General features: G+C 48.3%; 1 protein-coding gene across 18 annotated transcripts in view; it reads right to left on the bottom strand.

The window, feature by feature from the left end:
• Nucleotides 1–14825, bottom strand: part of LOC118228401 (pleckstrin homology domain-containing family A member 7-like) — a 108708-nt gene that overhangs the window by 15404 nt on the left and 78479 nt on the right. For 10 of the 18 annotated variants that reach the window (XM_035419904.1, XM_035419901.1, XM_035419902.1 and 7 more), the window contains 7 exons: nt 13919–14094; nt 9794–10225; nt 7710–8247; nt 5330–5413; nt 4560–4682; nt 1871–1951; nt 720–788 (listed from right to left, as the gene is read on the bottom strand). In XM_035419904.1, coding sequence (XP_035275795.1) covers nt 720–788; nt 1871–1951; nt 4560–4682; nt 5330–5413; nt 7710–8247; nt 9794–10225; nt 13919–14094 — 1503 coding nt within the window. Of the gene's footprint in view, nt 1–719; nt 789–1870; nt 1952–2848; nt 2903–4559; nt 4683–5329; nt 5414–7709; nt 8248–9793; nt 10226–13918; nt 14095–14825 lie in introns of all 18 variants that reach the window. The other 8 variants (XM_035419908.1, XM_035419907.1, XM_035419906.1 and 5 more) reach the window with 6 other exon arrangements.

Genomic DNA, 14825 nt, shown 5'->3' with positions numbered 1-14825 from the left:
TTTCAATCCAAGAAAGTGGGTTAGATGTGTTTAATAAAACAGAAATTAGTTGAATAAAAATAAGAAAACACAACTTGAGCGCCTGCCTGCCTAGATTACAGCCTTTCTCTCACAGCAAGTGTTTTTCCGCAACTCTATTTACCATTCCGTTCAATTAATAATTAAGATGTTTTTATTTCGCTGCAGTATATTGTTGTTTTAATTACATGAAATATTCATTGTTCAGACAATTTCACCCACATTCTTATAAATTGTTAAACTGGAACAATGTCGATGATGAGAAAGCCAGGACTTCCAAATGATTTACCTCCGATAAAACATAAAAGAAAAACAAAACAAAACAAAGCAAAAAAAAAATTAGGATTACAAATATCAAACTGAAAAATTTAAGAGCTCAAACTATGAAATCCCACAACATGTATTTTTCTCTTTAAACTGAATGCTGGAAGTAAAGGCGCTCATTGATACTCTCTAGATTCGAAAATCCGAGTGGATGTTAGATACTCTTTTCCTCCCACACTGTAACTGTGTTTACTTCTGTGTGTTTGTTTGTTCCAATGTACCATCATTACCACAAAAAAAGAGTCCCAGATCCTCAACAGCTTTTTGTAAACCGAGCAAACAAACAAAAAAAAAACCCGATAAAACAAACTAAATTTAGCAAAGGTGTTCACCAGAGAGCTGCATTTTGAGAGAGCGCTACAGAATCTTATACTTACGTCGACGTCACTCTCAGCTATTTTGACTGGTTTCGTCGATCTGTCTTTCGACGTTTCGCGCGCCGTGACCTGAGAAAGCCAGCATACAGATGAAAAAGGCTCGCATATTTCACTACATTCCGTATAAACTACCAGAATGTTAATCGAATCCCCGTAGATAACATTGACATTAACAACAGTCTGGCATCCCCCTTTCCAAGTCAAGTAGCTACGACCATGTGTCAGCAGTAAGCTTGCTGCTAGCTATGACAAGAACAATTCTAAAAAAGCTTCAATTATACAACAGCCAATGCACCAGCACTATGCTAAGAAGCTAAGCACATTATTCATGTACACATGAAAAACTTTCATATAAGAGACAACACACAGCGCAAATGTGACCCACAGATCCACTCTCCTGACACAGTGACAGCATGAAATTTGCACAAATAATAGCAGACAGCATCTCCTTAAAATATTCCCAGATTGTGACTATGGACGAGCAATTTCATAACCATCAGAAATTACAGTTTAGTTGGGCCATAATAGGTACACTCTGTAGCACTGACCCATATTAGTAATGCCCCGTACCAGTAATGCCCTGTATTAGTAATGCCCTGTATTAGTAATGCCCTGTATTAGTAATGCCCTGTATTAGTAACGCCCTGTATTAGTAATGCCCTGTATTAGTAATGCCCCGTACCAGTAATGCCCTGTATTAGTAATGCCCTGTATTAGTAATGGCTAGTAGTAATGACCCGTATTAGTACAATATTAAAGCTGTAAAAAAAAAAAATTTCCCCTGGGATATATTAAGGAGAGAAACTCAAAGGTACATATAACCAGCATTATTATACTCATAACCGCCAGGAAAGATAAAACAAAAAGAAAAGGCCTTCAGTATGACTCCCAGTCGCACGCATGCGCATGTGCACCTCCTCAAACAGAGAAGAGCAAAATCCTGCCAAACCACGACATCCGCACCGCAGAGATGGGTATGGTATCTCAGAGCCCAGGCATGTCACATGGTCTGAAACGGGCCCGCCCCACATTGAGGGGGCTGGCGGGAAAGGGGTGGGGGATGGGGAGGGCGGGGAGGGGGCGGAGGGTTGAGTCACGTTCTCGCATGGAAGCGATGGAATGGTCAGACTATGTATGCACGCAGTCCTTACGTTCACAACGGTCTGATAACCTTGAGCCGAGTTTTGTAACACACTGCGAACCACGGTGATCAAAGGCTCAACACTTTTGATCTGTTTCAGACGGAAAAGAAAATTCTGGTTATGCCCAGCAAGTGTCGCTGCGGCTCAAAAACACCCAAAAACACACACGGCTCTGATTAAGTTAAGGTCTTTTGCACCAAAGCCGTTTACAGTAGCACTGCTAAGTGCCATTAGAACATCTTAATAGAACACCTGCAAACCCAAAGGAGAGGAAGCCTTTTATTTTTGCTTTGGAACTGCTGTTGGCAGACGGCACCACCAGAGGGCACTCTTGGCAGCACTTCCATATGAGAGAAAAAGCCTAAGGCAAGTTTCAAGATAAGCAGCATTAAAGCATCCAGCTCCTCACTTCATCTCCTATGTGCTTTGCCAGTACAGTGCTGCATTGAAGTTTTGCCGAACAAATTCACTCCTGCCACATGCACTGTATTAGACACACTGTGGTGTGTTCAAAGCCATGCAAACCATGCTGGCGCCACCATTAGTTCATGTACAAACTGACAACCCAAAATGACTTGATGTGTTTGATCACATTGTAACACTTCAGTGCACAGTAGACATCAACTGTAATTTCATATTGGCTGTTCAGACAGGAATAACGGTTTAGTTACTCACACAATATCGAACTGATTTCAAACACCCTGTGTAGGCTCCTTGATACGAAGCAGTTAGAATAGATTAGCAACACGTGTTTTCCAAAGGTCCCAAAAAAGACAGAGTGCTGAGTAAGGTTGTTTAGAGCCACAAAGCGAGCGCGTGAATAAGGAAGAGAGGAAGAGGGGTGTGTGAAGAAAGGTCAGAGGTCGCAGCTGGAGGTGGTGGTATGGAGGGATGTGACCTACAGAGGGGAGCTGAGAGCAGGAGAGAAAGAGGAGGAGGAGGAGGAGGAGAAGAAGGGAAGAGCAGCTCAGCTACATCAGGTCCCACCTTCAAATCTAGATACTCCAGGTCCTTCTTCAGCTGCATGTAAGTGTCATCGACCTTCGGGTGGGGGGAGGGGGTATGGGCGGGGAGAGATAGATCACATGACTCAAAGCTGCACAGAGCGTTGTTAGTACCGCCTGCAGTGTAATGGGTTATACTCCCAACAGCAGCGAGCTGAACATGGTCTGACCTCATAACCCGCACAGGATGTAGTTCCCCATCGTTATGCAATGGTGCTAGTCATGGTTGTGAAATCATCAGTTTTCTTGTACCGATTAAGTTATTGTTAGGGCAAGAAAAATATCAGTGATGAATCAAAGAAATCAGTTATTTAGGCCATCAGCAGGCCTAAGCGACTGAGGTCCAATCTATAATCTATAATTATACAGCGCCATAGCATTTCTCCCTACACTTAATCAAGCTGGCACTGTGGGCCATCAGCTGCAAGAAAACAGTACCACAGTACATTATCAGCAATTCAGTGAACCGCCTTATTCTTCTTCTATAACACTCTGTTCTGTAGACACAAAAATTTATATATTTTGCTGAGATCCTCCTGGGACCCCAGTTTGGGAATCCCTGTTCTAGAATGCCATGATGTTCAGGAAGAGGACTCAAGAAGTGAGGAACCAAACATAGTGTCATCATAACCATCAATCTAAGTGGCATCGATGCCCCTATAAACATCTACTGAGGCGAGAATCTAATTTCATCTCTCCTTTGCATGCATGTATAGGGCAGTCTGGAGATGAGGTATCAAATATCAAAGTCATTTTGTGCCATTTCTGGCCAACCATTGCAGAGATGCAGGTAAGGGCATCACAGCCTTTGAAGGCTGAAGCTTGGAGGCCACAAGCTTCTCAGTGCAGTCCACAGCAAAACTTCAGCAAAGAGGCATAACAGGGCGAGAGAAGCAGGGCAGCGCAGACGCAGAAACAGTCGCAGCCACATCGCAGTCGCAGTCGCAGTAGGACACACACAGGCCGGTGCGCTGAAAGCTGCAGCAGCCCAAGCGGACGTACCTCAGAACTGGCTACAGCGACTACGGCGCAGCGCAAAGGCCCGTTTACAGATAGGGGCGATGCATGATCGGCCGATGGACATCGCTACACTGTCACCAACGTTCCACTGTCACTCCACTTTGATATCAAACGCTGTCGCTCTTAAAATGTATAAACACCTAACCGATAAGATAACGTATCGCCAAAGTGAAGTCATTAATTCATTAATGGCATCTTTGTAGCCCTCCCAGTTGGCAGCACACTGACACAGAGACATTGTAATTGTGTTTATCAAGCTTTCAACAAATGTGTGGTCTTCCATTTAATTTATTTTAAGGTTAGGCTAATTGACGACTTCACACTTTGCTAAAGATAATTACAGGAGATGAGAACGTTCTATAATAATACTGTCATGACAACCGAGCCGGCGATGGGGTCAATAAAGTTCAATACAATTTGAGTCTCAGCGACGGATAGAACGACGGCAGTGATGACAACAAGTCGTCTGTCACTCCAGTATAAACGAGAAGTCGTTGCGGCCAAAAATCGAACGTGACAATCGCCGGTGGCAACGATCACACATCGCCCAACTGTAACCCGGCCTTGACGCACGCTGACGACATCACCGGAACAGAAGAACACAGCGGCGTCTGACGGCGTGTGGGAGGGCCCACCATGCGCAGGCACAGGCAGGGGCAGCTGGGCCCCCTCACCTGGAGACGGGGCACAGAGGGGCCATTGAGCTGCTGCAGGTGGGCCAGAGCACCGTTGCGCGCGCTCGCCATCTTAGCCTGGTGTCTCCTGAGCTGAATCAGGAGCAAGGTCAGCTCCTCCGGCTGTAGGGGCCCCCCCGGGGACCCCGCGCAGGGGGGCAGAGAGAGGAGCGTTTATTCACGTCCCGTAAAATACCCAAAGCTCCCACCAGGGCGGCGACAGAGAGCAAGGGGCAGGAGGAGTCAGCTCTAGTGCTTGGAAAGTGAGGCATCGTGAACCCCACTATGAATTGAGCTATCATGCATTGCGAATCAGAAGCAATCAGGAGACTTTGCTATACACAGCAAAATACTGTGTTGTAATTGGTTCAAAATCATCAGGTCATTGATCTCATGGGGAAGCTGAGCTCCGTGTTAGGGCTCATGTGGCCTCACTGTCCAATCACTGATCTGCATCACCCAGGGTATGTGGACAGTTCTGGGATCAAATGCAGGCCTTATTTCCAATATTCTCACCCCTTATCAACAGCAAGCCCCTGCATTTAAAGAATGTCACAGAAGCCCCTTTGTCTGCTGGAAATCAGGTGTCTTCACATACTATACATTCCATAAAATTCATGGCCTTGCTTGAATTTTAAAAAAAGCAGCAAAAGAGCACTAATGGCAAAACAGCGTTTAAAGGCACAACATATCAACACACCAGTATTACATCATTTGAGCTGAGCCTGTAGGGGGTCCCTGAAATGAGCATTAGAGGTTGGGGCCCTTACCGTTTTCCCCTGCAGGCTGGGAGCGCTCACTGTGTGGGTGATGTAGCCCATGGCCGGCATCGAGCGTCTGTCCACCGGTGTCGTCTGTGGAACATTACAGGTCACATGACCACACAGAACAAAAAAGTAATTGAAACTGTGCCTTATGAGCTAATCTCACACACCGCTATATAAAGAGAGAGACGTGTGCGCGTGCGTCCCTTTCCTTCCGTGCTGCACGTCACATGACACCGTAATCCACACTCTTCGAGGAGAAAGCAGTACCTGTGTGCATGTGCCCGTAACACCACAACAAAGATCACGCGTGTTAATGCATCCCTGCTTCTGCACTGAGAGCTTCAGCATGGCTTAATAGCTCAATCAGTCCTGGTGTGATGATTTTATTCCCCCTTTTTGGTGCTAATCTGCTCACTATGAACACTGTGAGAAAGGCATCCATGTGTTCCACAGAATTTAGCAGGGATATGGAAAATGTCGCTCAAGTCTCTTTCCATTGTTTCTCGTGACAGAATTTCAAAAATCGATTTGAAAAGTTATTATGAGAAAAAAAACCCATTCCATTTCTTCCATCCGTGCCTCTAAAATAAAGCCATAAATTCACATAAAAATATGACCCGTCATTCCACCTCTATGGAGCAATCTAGCCTGAGGTGGAGCTCTTGGTTTGAAGAGAGCCATTGCTGCTGTCAGCACCATTTATTTACCTTCATTTTTGCCAGTTACTTCTAAAGTAAAGTAATGCCTTCTGACCCAGTTAAAACCAAGACAGCAGGAAAGCGATCGAGATAATCCTGTGTGTGCCCTTCTTACCTTTTCCAAACACTGCACATGCAGACTGTGCAAAACTCGGAACTCCATAAGCCTGTATGTAGTTTATCACAATATACAGGTCTATATATAACTGCCACTTCAAATGAGTTCTGCGGGGACGATAAACCCAAAAGAAACGGATAACATAGGCTTGCTTTACAGATGAGGCTAGTTGCTAAATACAGTACAGGCTATATCTAGGAACGGGCCATTACTGCACCCTGGTTTTATCTTTCAGGTAACAGTACCCAATAATGCGCATTTCTACGTGACCTCAATGACTGGAGACCGACCGCACAGGAAAGCTCAGTGTAAACTCCGATGCCACGGCAACGCAGAGCCCATCAGGGTCTTTATTTCTGAATGGCGGCGGCTGCCTCTGCTTTCAGTAGCCAGCAGGCTTCGCGGACTCGACAGTTTTCTGCTTGATAGACAGAATTTTGAAAAGGCACGGTAATCACAGCTTTAAAAAAAAAGGACACAAACAACAAGAGATTTAATTAGTTACACATAAATTATCCCCCGAAACCGCTCTCTTAAAACAACATTTGTTTGCTACCAGCAAGAGAGAAGGCAGTGCGTGCCTACCCAGCGATATTCCCACGCCTCTGTATTTTTGCTGTATAATAGGTTTTTTATTTAAATTCGAGATCAGAAGAAATAGCTGGTGCTGATATTTGAAAAACACGCTTCTTGTAGAGTGGTGAGTAGCCCAGGGCCGGTACTAGCTGCCCATAATCGCATTAAGCGCGCTAATGATGGTCCACAGAGGCCCACGGACCACCGAAAAACAGCACCCAACAAAACAGGAAGCCAGAAGAAAAATAATTACCTCGAAAAGATAGATATGCACCAAAACAAAAGTTGCTTGACAGACTGCTTGATAACTACCCATAGGCCACCTCCCAGTTATTTTGTCTATTGCGCTATGCATACGTGTAAACGTCCTTTTCTTGACCTTCTATCGTAATCTGCGGCTGTAAAAGTAGCAGCATTTCCTTCACACACAAGGCCTATGCTAACACCCTGGACCCTTAATCAGACGGCCCAATTTTAAAATCAGGGGTCAGGGAGGCTCGGACACACAGTTTTCTTATAAGGGGTCGTACGGTGGGCTTCAGACTAGAGCTGTAAGAGGGTGGCTGAGGCATTTTGCTGCAGAACTGGACCAATCAAGTGTGGGGAGAAGGGCAGGCAGTGTGGCCTAGAGATGGGCTTCTGTGTGCATGGCTGGTATTGTGGGCTGCTCTGTGTGAATGCGCAGGCCTGGACAGCCAATGGGATTTCACATTAGAGCTCCTTCAGCAGGTGGGTGCTGCTCTACTTGGTGGTGTGGTTGGGAAATCATAAAAGGCACAACACATATAATGGCAATGCATTGTGCAATGTGCAGTTGTTGTTGAAAATGCGCTTCATAAATGCAGTCCATTTACCATATTATTGTTACTTCAGCTTTAATGGCAATTGACTTTTTAATAAGTAAAAATGAGAGATAAAAAATAAACATGAAAAATTTTGAGTTTAGTGAAGTGCCTGCACAGCATGGCGTGGTGCGGCTCCGCTGTGTTACCTTGGAGCGGTGGGACCGCACGCGCAGGGGTGAGGTGGAGGCGGGGACGTCGGCGGGCGGCATCTGGTCCAGCGGGCGGACGGTGACCCTGTCGGCCGGCGTGTGGGGCCTGCGGGGGGACGTGGGCTTGCCCGGGGGTCCCGGCGGGGGGATGTCGGAGGGCGAGGGGGGCACGGAGATGCAGCGGGGGACGTCGATGGCGACGCGGAAGGAGGCGGGGTCCTGGTAGTCAGGGGCGGGGGTGTAGATGGGCGCGGTGGGGCTGCCGTGCCGGAAGTTCTGGCGCTGCTGCCACTCGTAGAGCTGCCACACGGTGCCCTCGCGGGACGCCGAGCGCTCGCCCGTGGTCATGCGGAAGTGGCTCAGCCGGTCCTGCGCGTACTTGTAGTCGCTGGGCAGGTTGCGGGGGGCCTGCGGGGAGCTCCCGCCGGACGACAGCCGCGACGTCTTTGGCAACGACTGGTAGGCCTCCACTGCGCTGACTCTGGGCTGCATCGGGGGGGTCCGGCGGGGGAGCGTGTGCTCAGAGGAGGGCAGGCTGAAATTGCATTGGGGGGGAGAGGACGTTAAAGGTGAGCGCACATTCTCCACAGCAGGGATCAGCAACTCACGGTCCTCGAGGGCCGAGAACTGCTGGTTTTCCACCCTCCCTTTGCCTGGGAGTCAGGTGTGAAGACAGTCTGACCAATCAGTAGCGCTAATTACCCGGGAGGAAAAAACACAAGGGCTGGATTTGGATTCGAGGGCCAGAGTTGATGATCCCTGCTCTACAGCATTCTCTCATAGGCCCCAGAAAGCCACAGTGCCTGCTGGCTTTGCCCTCACCATATAATCAGCTAACCAAGAAGTCAGGCAAGTTAGCTATCTTGTACTGAGCAAATTTTGATAAATTTTGAGTCGCAATGTAATTAAGCAAACCCCGTGGATCTCGAGGATTGGGGGATTTCTGTTCTAAAGCAACAGAATTGGTAGCTGCTGTAGCTCTTCCTTCTGTTAGCTCTACCTCCTTATGTTACTACTTTGGGCAACAAATAACTGGCATGAAAGCTGCTGCATAAGTATTACTTTATTGTTATTTTTTATTTTCCTCAAGTTTATTATTATTTATCATTATTACTGTAGAAAGTTTCCTTTGGTAATAGGAGTCGATGTAGTGTGATGCCATTGCATTACAGTTAATCGATCATCATAAGGACGCATTCTCAAGGAGAGAGCATCATAAATATTCATGAGATACAACAGCAGAGAATAATTAATTTAAATTTTATTGCTAAGAGCATGGAGCTGACAATCGGGTCAGTCTAATCTAGAGGAGGGATCTTAAACCCAGTCCTGTAGTGTCTGCTGGGTTTTGATACATTTCATTCTAGTGCATAAATTAAGTTAACAACTGGCTCCAGAATTCACACTTTCCCAGGCCTAAATTGGCACACAGTACCTGCAGATACTGCAGCACACTAGAGCTGGAGTTGGGAGTACTACAGCCCACCCTGATCTACAGAACCTGTGGTACTTATTTTCACACAGTAAGTTTGCAATGTGACATCCTGACTGTACTAAGCGTGTAAGGTCGCAAGGAAGGTGTTCACAGAAGTGTGACATAATGGTTAAGGAGTTGTGCTTATAACTCAGAAGTTGCAGGATGAAATCCCAGGCAAAGCACTAATGTTGTACCCCTTGAACAAGATATCTCCTATGAACTGCTACCTTTTCATGTATTGAAATGCATTTATTTCCACTGCACTGTATGTTAAGGTAACATTTTACATGTTGTAAGCACTAGAGGGAGCCATTTGCAAATGTATTTCTCCACAGTGTTTTATCTAGTACATTAAGTCACAGTTTGAAATATTACACGTGCATCTGTGTGTCCGTGTCTGTGTATGTATGCATGTGTGTGAGCATCTGAGTGTGTGTGTGTGTGTGTCTGTGTAAGTATGCGTGTGCCTGTGCATGTATGAGTGCATGTGCATCTGAGTGTGTGTGTGTGTGTGTGTGTGTGTGTGTGTGTGTGCACGCACGTGTCGTGTTCATTGGGGGTATTTGGACAAGCGCGTGTGGTCATGGAGATGAAAGTAACTGACCTCTTGGGCTCGGTCTTCTGTGCCCTGACCCAGTGCTGGACCTGTGCGAGGGTGGTCTTCCTCTGCACCTGCCTCTCCGTGTCGGAGCGTGGGACCAGGCCCCTCTTATGCACCGCGTTCCCGTTCTGCTCCACGCCCACGCCGTTCCCGTTCCTGTGCACGGGCCCCGTGGAGGCGGGGCGCTGGGGGCCCGCCGGGTTGGGGGAGGGGCCGTCGGCCTCAGGGACGATCGCGGGCGGAGTCTTGGCCCTGCGACGGCTGCGCCGCTCCTCTTCGCCCTGCGACGCGCGGATCTCCTCCAGCGCCTCCACGCCGGACGGCTGCCTGCCCGCCTGCTCCACCCGCCGCAGGGCGGGGCTCCTGCTGTGGCTGTTGACGTGATTGGTCTGCTGGACCGCCTGTCGCTCCAGCTTCTCCAGCTTTGCGGACTCTCTGTGATGGAGTGAGGCAGCAACGTTAAGGCTTGCAGGGATCCAGGCCTAAAACACTACTGCAATCTGTGTATATCTCTGCACTGCACGAACGAGGTACTGCCATAACTCCCGCATGCGCATATAAAAGCTAATTACGACTCGCAATGCACTATAAAACAGTGCCTCCCTTATTTAAGTACGATAATTACTCTGCCAAAAAATCTCTCAAGGCACACGGCAACAAAAAATAACGCGATGAAATATACGTCGGAAAAACGCGAGGCTCTCGTCTCCCTGAGCCCAGGATAGTGCTCGATTAACCAGCAGCATCCCCAGCAGCCATTAACCCGCCCAGTGAAGACGGAACGCACTGTACGACACGTCTCGGCACATGATTTGCCACCGAAGCAAACTCAAATGGAAGATCCGGCCAAGCTAACGGGAACAGAGTCTCACTCTATTTGCACATGCAGCGCTGCTCTTAGAGAGAGAGAGAGAGGCTGCGTTTTCCACAGGGTACACCCGTCTTCTCCAGCCCCTCCAAATGACAGCCATTTTTCCTTAAACAAACAGCCCAGGGTGGGCCCATCCCCCTGAGAGTGTCTGCAACATCCCTGATGATGCGACTGGCAATTTATCCCATGTCCCCAGTTTTATTCATGAGTTTTTTTCTTTTCAGCTTTAATTTAATAACTACGCAAATAATTTAACTGTTTCTGGAAACCGCCATTACAGCATTCGCCATTAATCACAGACATCTATTCTGCCAGACTCTCCCTGGATCCAGATGACAGTCAACAGCACCGTCTTGTAAATATTTCTTCATTAATAAATGCGACTCTATTTCTTCATTAATAAATGCGACTCTGTATGTCAGGGGGGAGATTCAGAGATGCATTTTAAAGCCTCCGTGCGTCAGGTCACGGGTGCATGTGACAGGAGGGCCGGCGTCGGCTGACACGTCTCTCCAGGAATGAAACCGTCTGGCTCTCAGCCGCCCTTTTCTCCGGTTGGCGCAGGATGACAGGGAATCGCGCGGGTCGCCATGGCGAGCGCCGCGCCTCATCAATCTCAATCCAACAGGGCCCCCCCCTGCTCATTTTCCCCTTCTCCAGACGCCTTAAACAGGCAACGAGCCCCTCCGAAAATACACCCGACACAGAAGATGAAAACGTGAAAAACTGATGCCAATCAGAGGCCACGGCAGACGAACGAGGCAGCGTTATGCATTCTCCGCACGCACGGCGATGGGCATGGAAACCGCCGTCATCAACCTTCCACTGATCAGCAAAAAAAACGGAGAATTGAGTTCACTGACCTTTCTCACACTCAGTGACAGAAATAAATAGAAAAGAACATCAGAAGTTAATTAGGCGTAAATACATGGAGGCCCGCACTCTCTTACAATACACTCTTGCGTCTTTATTTTTGAAAAGCTATTTATCTTGAAGGACCCGAAGGCATAGCCCAGCGAAATAAAATCCCTGCGGTATGTAAACTCCTCCGATGGAACGCTGGCTTAGTTAATAGCAAATATATTTTTTAATTGAATTGCAGCCGCAGCGCCAACCGCTCCAAGACCAAGACCGATGTGTCAGCAGAACGAGGAGGAGAAAGATAAGAAGAGGGGCGGAGAGGCAGGGAAGGAGAGGTCAAAAACTATACATTCTGCTGAGTAAAAGAAAAGTTCGCACAAACAGAAAAGTCCTTTAAGTGTAGTGATGCAGCAGAGTCACCCGATCCTGCCCAGCTTTCTACTTCCTGTATGACCCGGGTCTGAAGATCATTGGGGGGGGGAAGTGACAGTGCAGTGGACACGCCCCCCGGATCTGCCCCACCCCTAAAGGCCCTGAGCTGAGGTAACAGGACTGGAGTCAGCCAGCTGCCTGGGGGGTAACAGGGGTAGAGTACCGGCCGCAGAAAAGCCCCCACACCCCGGCGGAGCACAGATTCGGCTCTGCGGGCCGAAGAAAGGGCCTCAGCCAAATGCACTCTTTCCCAAGCCCCAAACCCCCCACAGCCGTGCGTTCCCTGGGAAATGGAAGAGGAGGAGGAGGAGAAAGGGGCGCTTTTCTGCTCTGGTTTGGGGGGTCATTGTGTGTGACAGAGAGGGTGAAAGGGGGGAGGGCGGTGTTTCTGGGCCACCGGCGGCGCTGAAAAGGACCGCGGAGCTTTAGCGTGCTACGCGTTTGTGCAGCTAGCAGCACGCACATAAAAACTGTGCTAACGCAGCACCGCTTCCCTTTTTTCTCCCGTCGCTGAGATCGCCACAGCGTTCGGCGCCCCTCTCCTCTGAGCGCCCCTGAGGCGAAGGGCACTCGGTGCCCATGTGCGTGCCCTGTCACGGGCTGCTGGCTGGGCACACTGGCAGCCTCGCTGCCTGGGCGGCACAGAACCCCTCTGATGCCAACCCATATATACAGAATGCATATAAACACACACACACACACATGCAAATATGTACGTATACCTATGCACATATCTGTGTACACGCACTTGCAAAATACATACGTACAATTATTAACAAACACATTCCATACATACATATACAAACAAAAGCCTATTCACACATAAAAAAGCACACATTAACACACATACAAACATATAAAGTAAACAGAAATAAGAGACACACACACACGCACACAGTGTAAATGCCTTTAGTTTGAGTTTCTAAAGCACAGAGCAGCTGCTCCCATTGGCCATTGTGAAAACCTTAAAAAGCAGGGAGGGACAGAGGAACGCAGTAGGGCACTGGAAAGGCTCCACGGGCCGGTCTGAAGCTGGAATCAGCGCTGCAGCCTGGCGGCCCGTGCTACAGCCATCAGCATTCAGAGCGTCAGAAGCCTGCTGCCACACCGTTTAGCGTTCCCCTTAAACCGTCTGAGTGCTGTGTTCTTACACAGCTCACATCAGCGCAGTGACAGAGTTCATCATCTCTTCACTCTCTCTCTCTCTCCCTCTCTCTGTCTCACCCTCTTCTGCATGTCTTCATTATCTTAAGGGGGAACTGGAGCAGAAAATGAGTGTGAAATCAAGTCCGTTTTTTTTTTTTTTTTTTTTTAAGGGTGAATGGATCCCTGTGCATGCTCAGCTGCCAGGGCAATAGAACTTTGGTAATTACACCCACTGGGGCTCAGGTCCTGCTGCGTGTTTGTGTGTGTGTGTGTGTGTGTACCTACATGTGTGAGCAAGAGAGAGTGTGCACTCATGCATGCGTGTGTGTGTATGAGTAAGAGAGAGAAAGAGTGTGCATGCTCTTGTGTGTATGTGTGTGTGCGCACTTGGCATCCTTTGGATGGCACTGCAGTATAATTGTTAGGGACCTGGGCTTGTTACCAAAAGGTTACAGGTTTGATTCCCAGGTAGGATACTGTCATTATACCCTGGGGCAAGGAACATTGCCAGCACTGCTTCAGAATATTCCCAGCAGTATAAATGTAAAAATAAATATTGTGTAAGTCACTCTGAATAAGCCAGACTCTTGTGTGTACATGCTCTGTGTGCATGCACTGTCTGTGCTGTGTGTGTGCGTGTGTGTGCGCACGTGTGCGTCTGTGCTGTGTGAGTGTGTGTGTGTGTGTGCGCATGTGCGACTGTGCGTGTGCGTGCGTCTGTGCTGTGTGCGTGTGTGTCTGTGCGTGTGTGCGTGCGTGTGTGCGTATGTCTGTGTGCGTCTGTGCTGTGTTCGCGCGTGTGTGCGTGCGGCGCTGACCTCTTGGAGCTGTGATTCTGCATGAGGGCAGCCTGGTTCATGGCGCGGACCCAGCCGTTCATGTCCTCCTGCGTGTCGGCGCTGAAGAAGTAGGTCCTCATGCCGCTGTGCTCGGCCTGCGAGCCAATCACAGAGCTCTTACTGTAGATGTACGAGCGCATGCCCGTGTGGCTGGCCTGCGGAGAGAGAACATGGCCGTCAGCCGGGGGGGGGGGGGGGGGGGGGGGTGTGGCCGCTCCTGTGGGTCACCAGGCAATGTGTTAAGGTGCTAAGAGCAGTGTTAGCATCCCGAGGCTATGCCTAGTAACAACACAATGCTGAGATGAGAGCTGGTGTCAGGACAGCAAAGCATCACGGCACCCAGGGTGTTTCTGTGGTGCAATAAACCCAGTGAGTGTTTCCGTGGAAACCCAGTGAATGTGTTTCTCTTGTGAAATAAACCCAGTGAAAGTGTTTCTGCTGTGAAATAGACCCAGTGAATGTGTTTCTATGAGGTACTGAACTCAGTGAATGTGCTTCTGTTGTGAAATAAACCCAGTGAACGTGTTTCTGTTGTTAAATAGACCCAGTTAATGTGTTTCAACAGAGTATTAAACCCAGTGAAACTGTTTCTGAGAGACACTGAACCCAATAGAAGTGTTTGTCTTGCCAACTGATGCTGAAAGATCCACAGACATTATGCATGCTTGGTATACTCAGCAAAACACTTTCACTGAGGTTCAATGTCATTCAAACAATTACTGGGGTATATGCATAAATCTACCAAATAATCTAGACATATCTGAGTGGTATATGCCTTCACGTCATTACATTTATCCCCAGACTGTAACGGCTGATCTGGGAAACTGATACAAAGACAGTGAAAAGGCAAGAGACACAGTCAAACGGCGTAACAACACTAAGCGCT

This window comes from Anguilla anguilla, chromosome 5 (genome assembly GCF_013347855.1).
Source record: "Anguilla anguilla isolate fAngAng1 chromosome 5, fAngAng1.pri, whole genome shotgun sequence".
Classification (NCBI taxonomy): Eukaryota; Metazoa; Chordata; class Actinopteri; order Anguilliformes; family Anguillidae; genus Anguilla; species Anguilla anguilla.
Note: the sequence above shows the minus strand (reverse complement) of the source record. Positions and strands in the feature narration are given on the sequence as shown.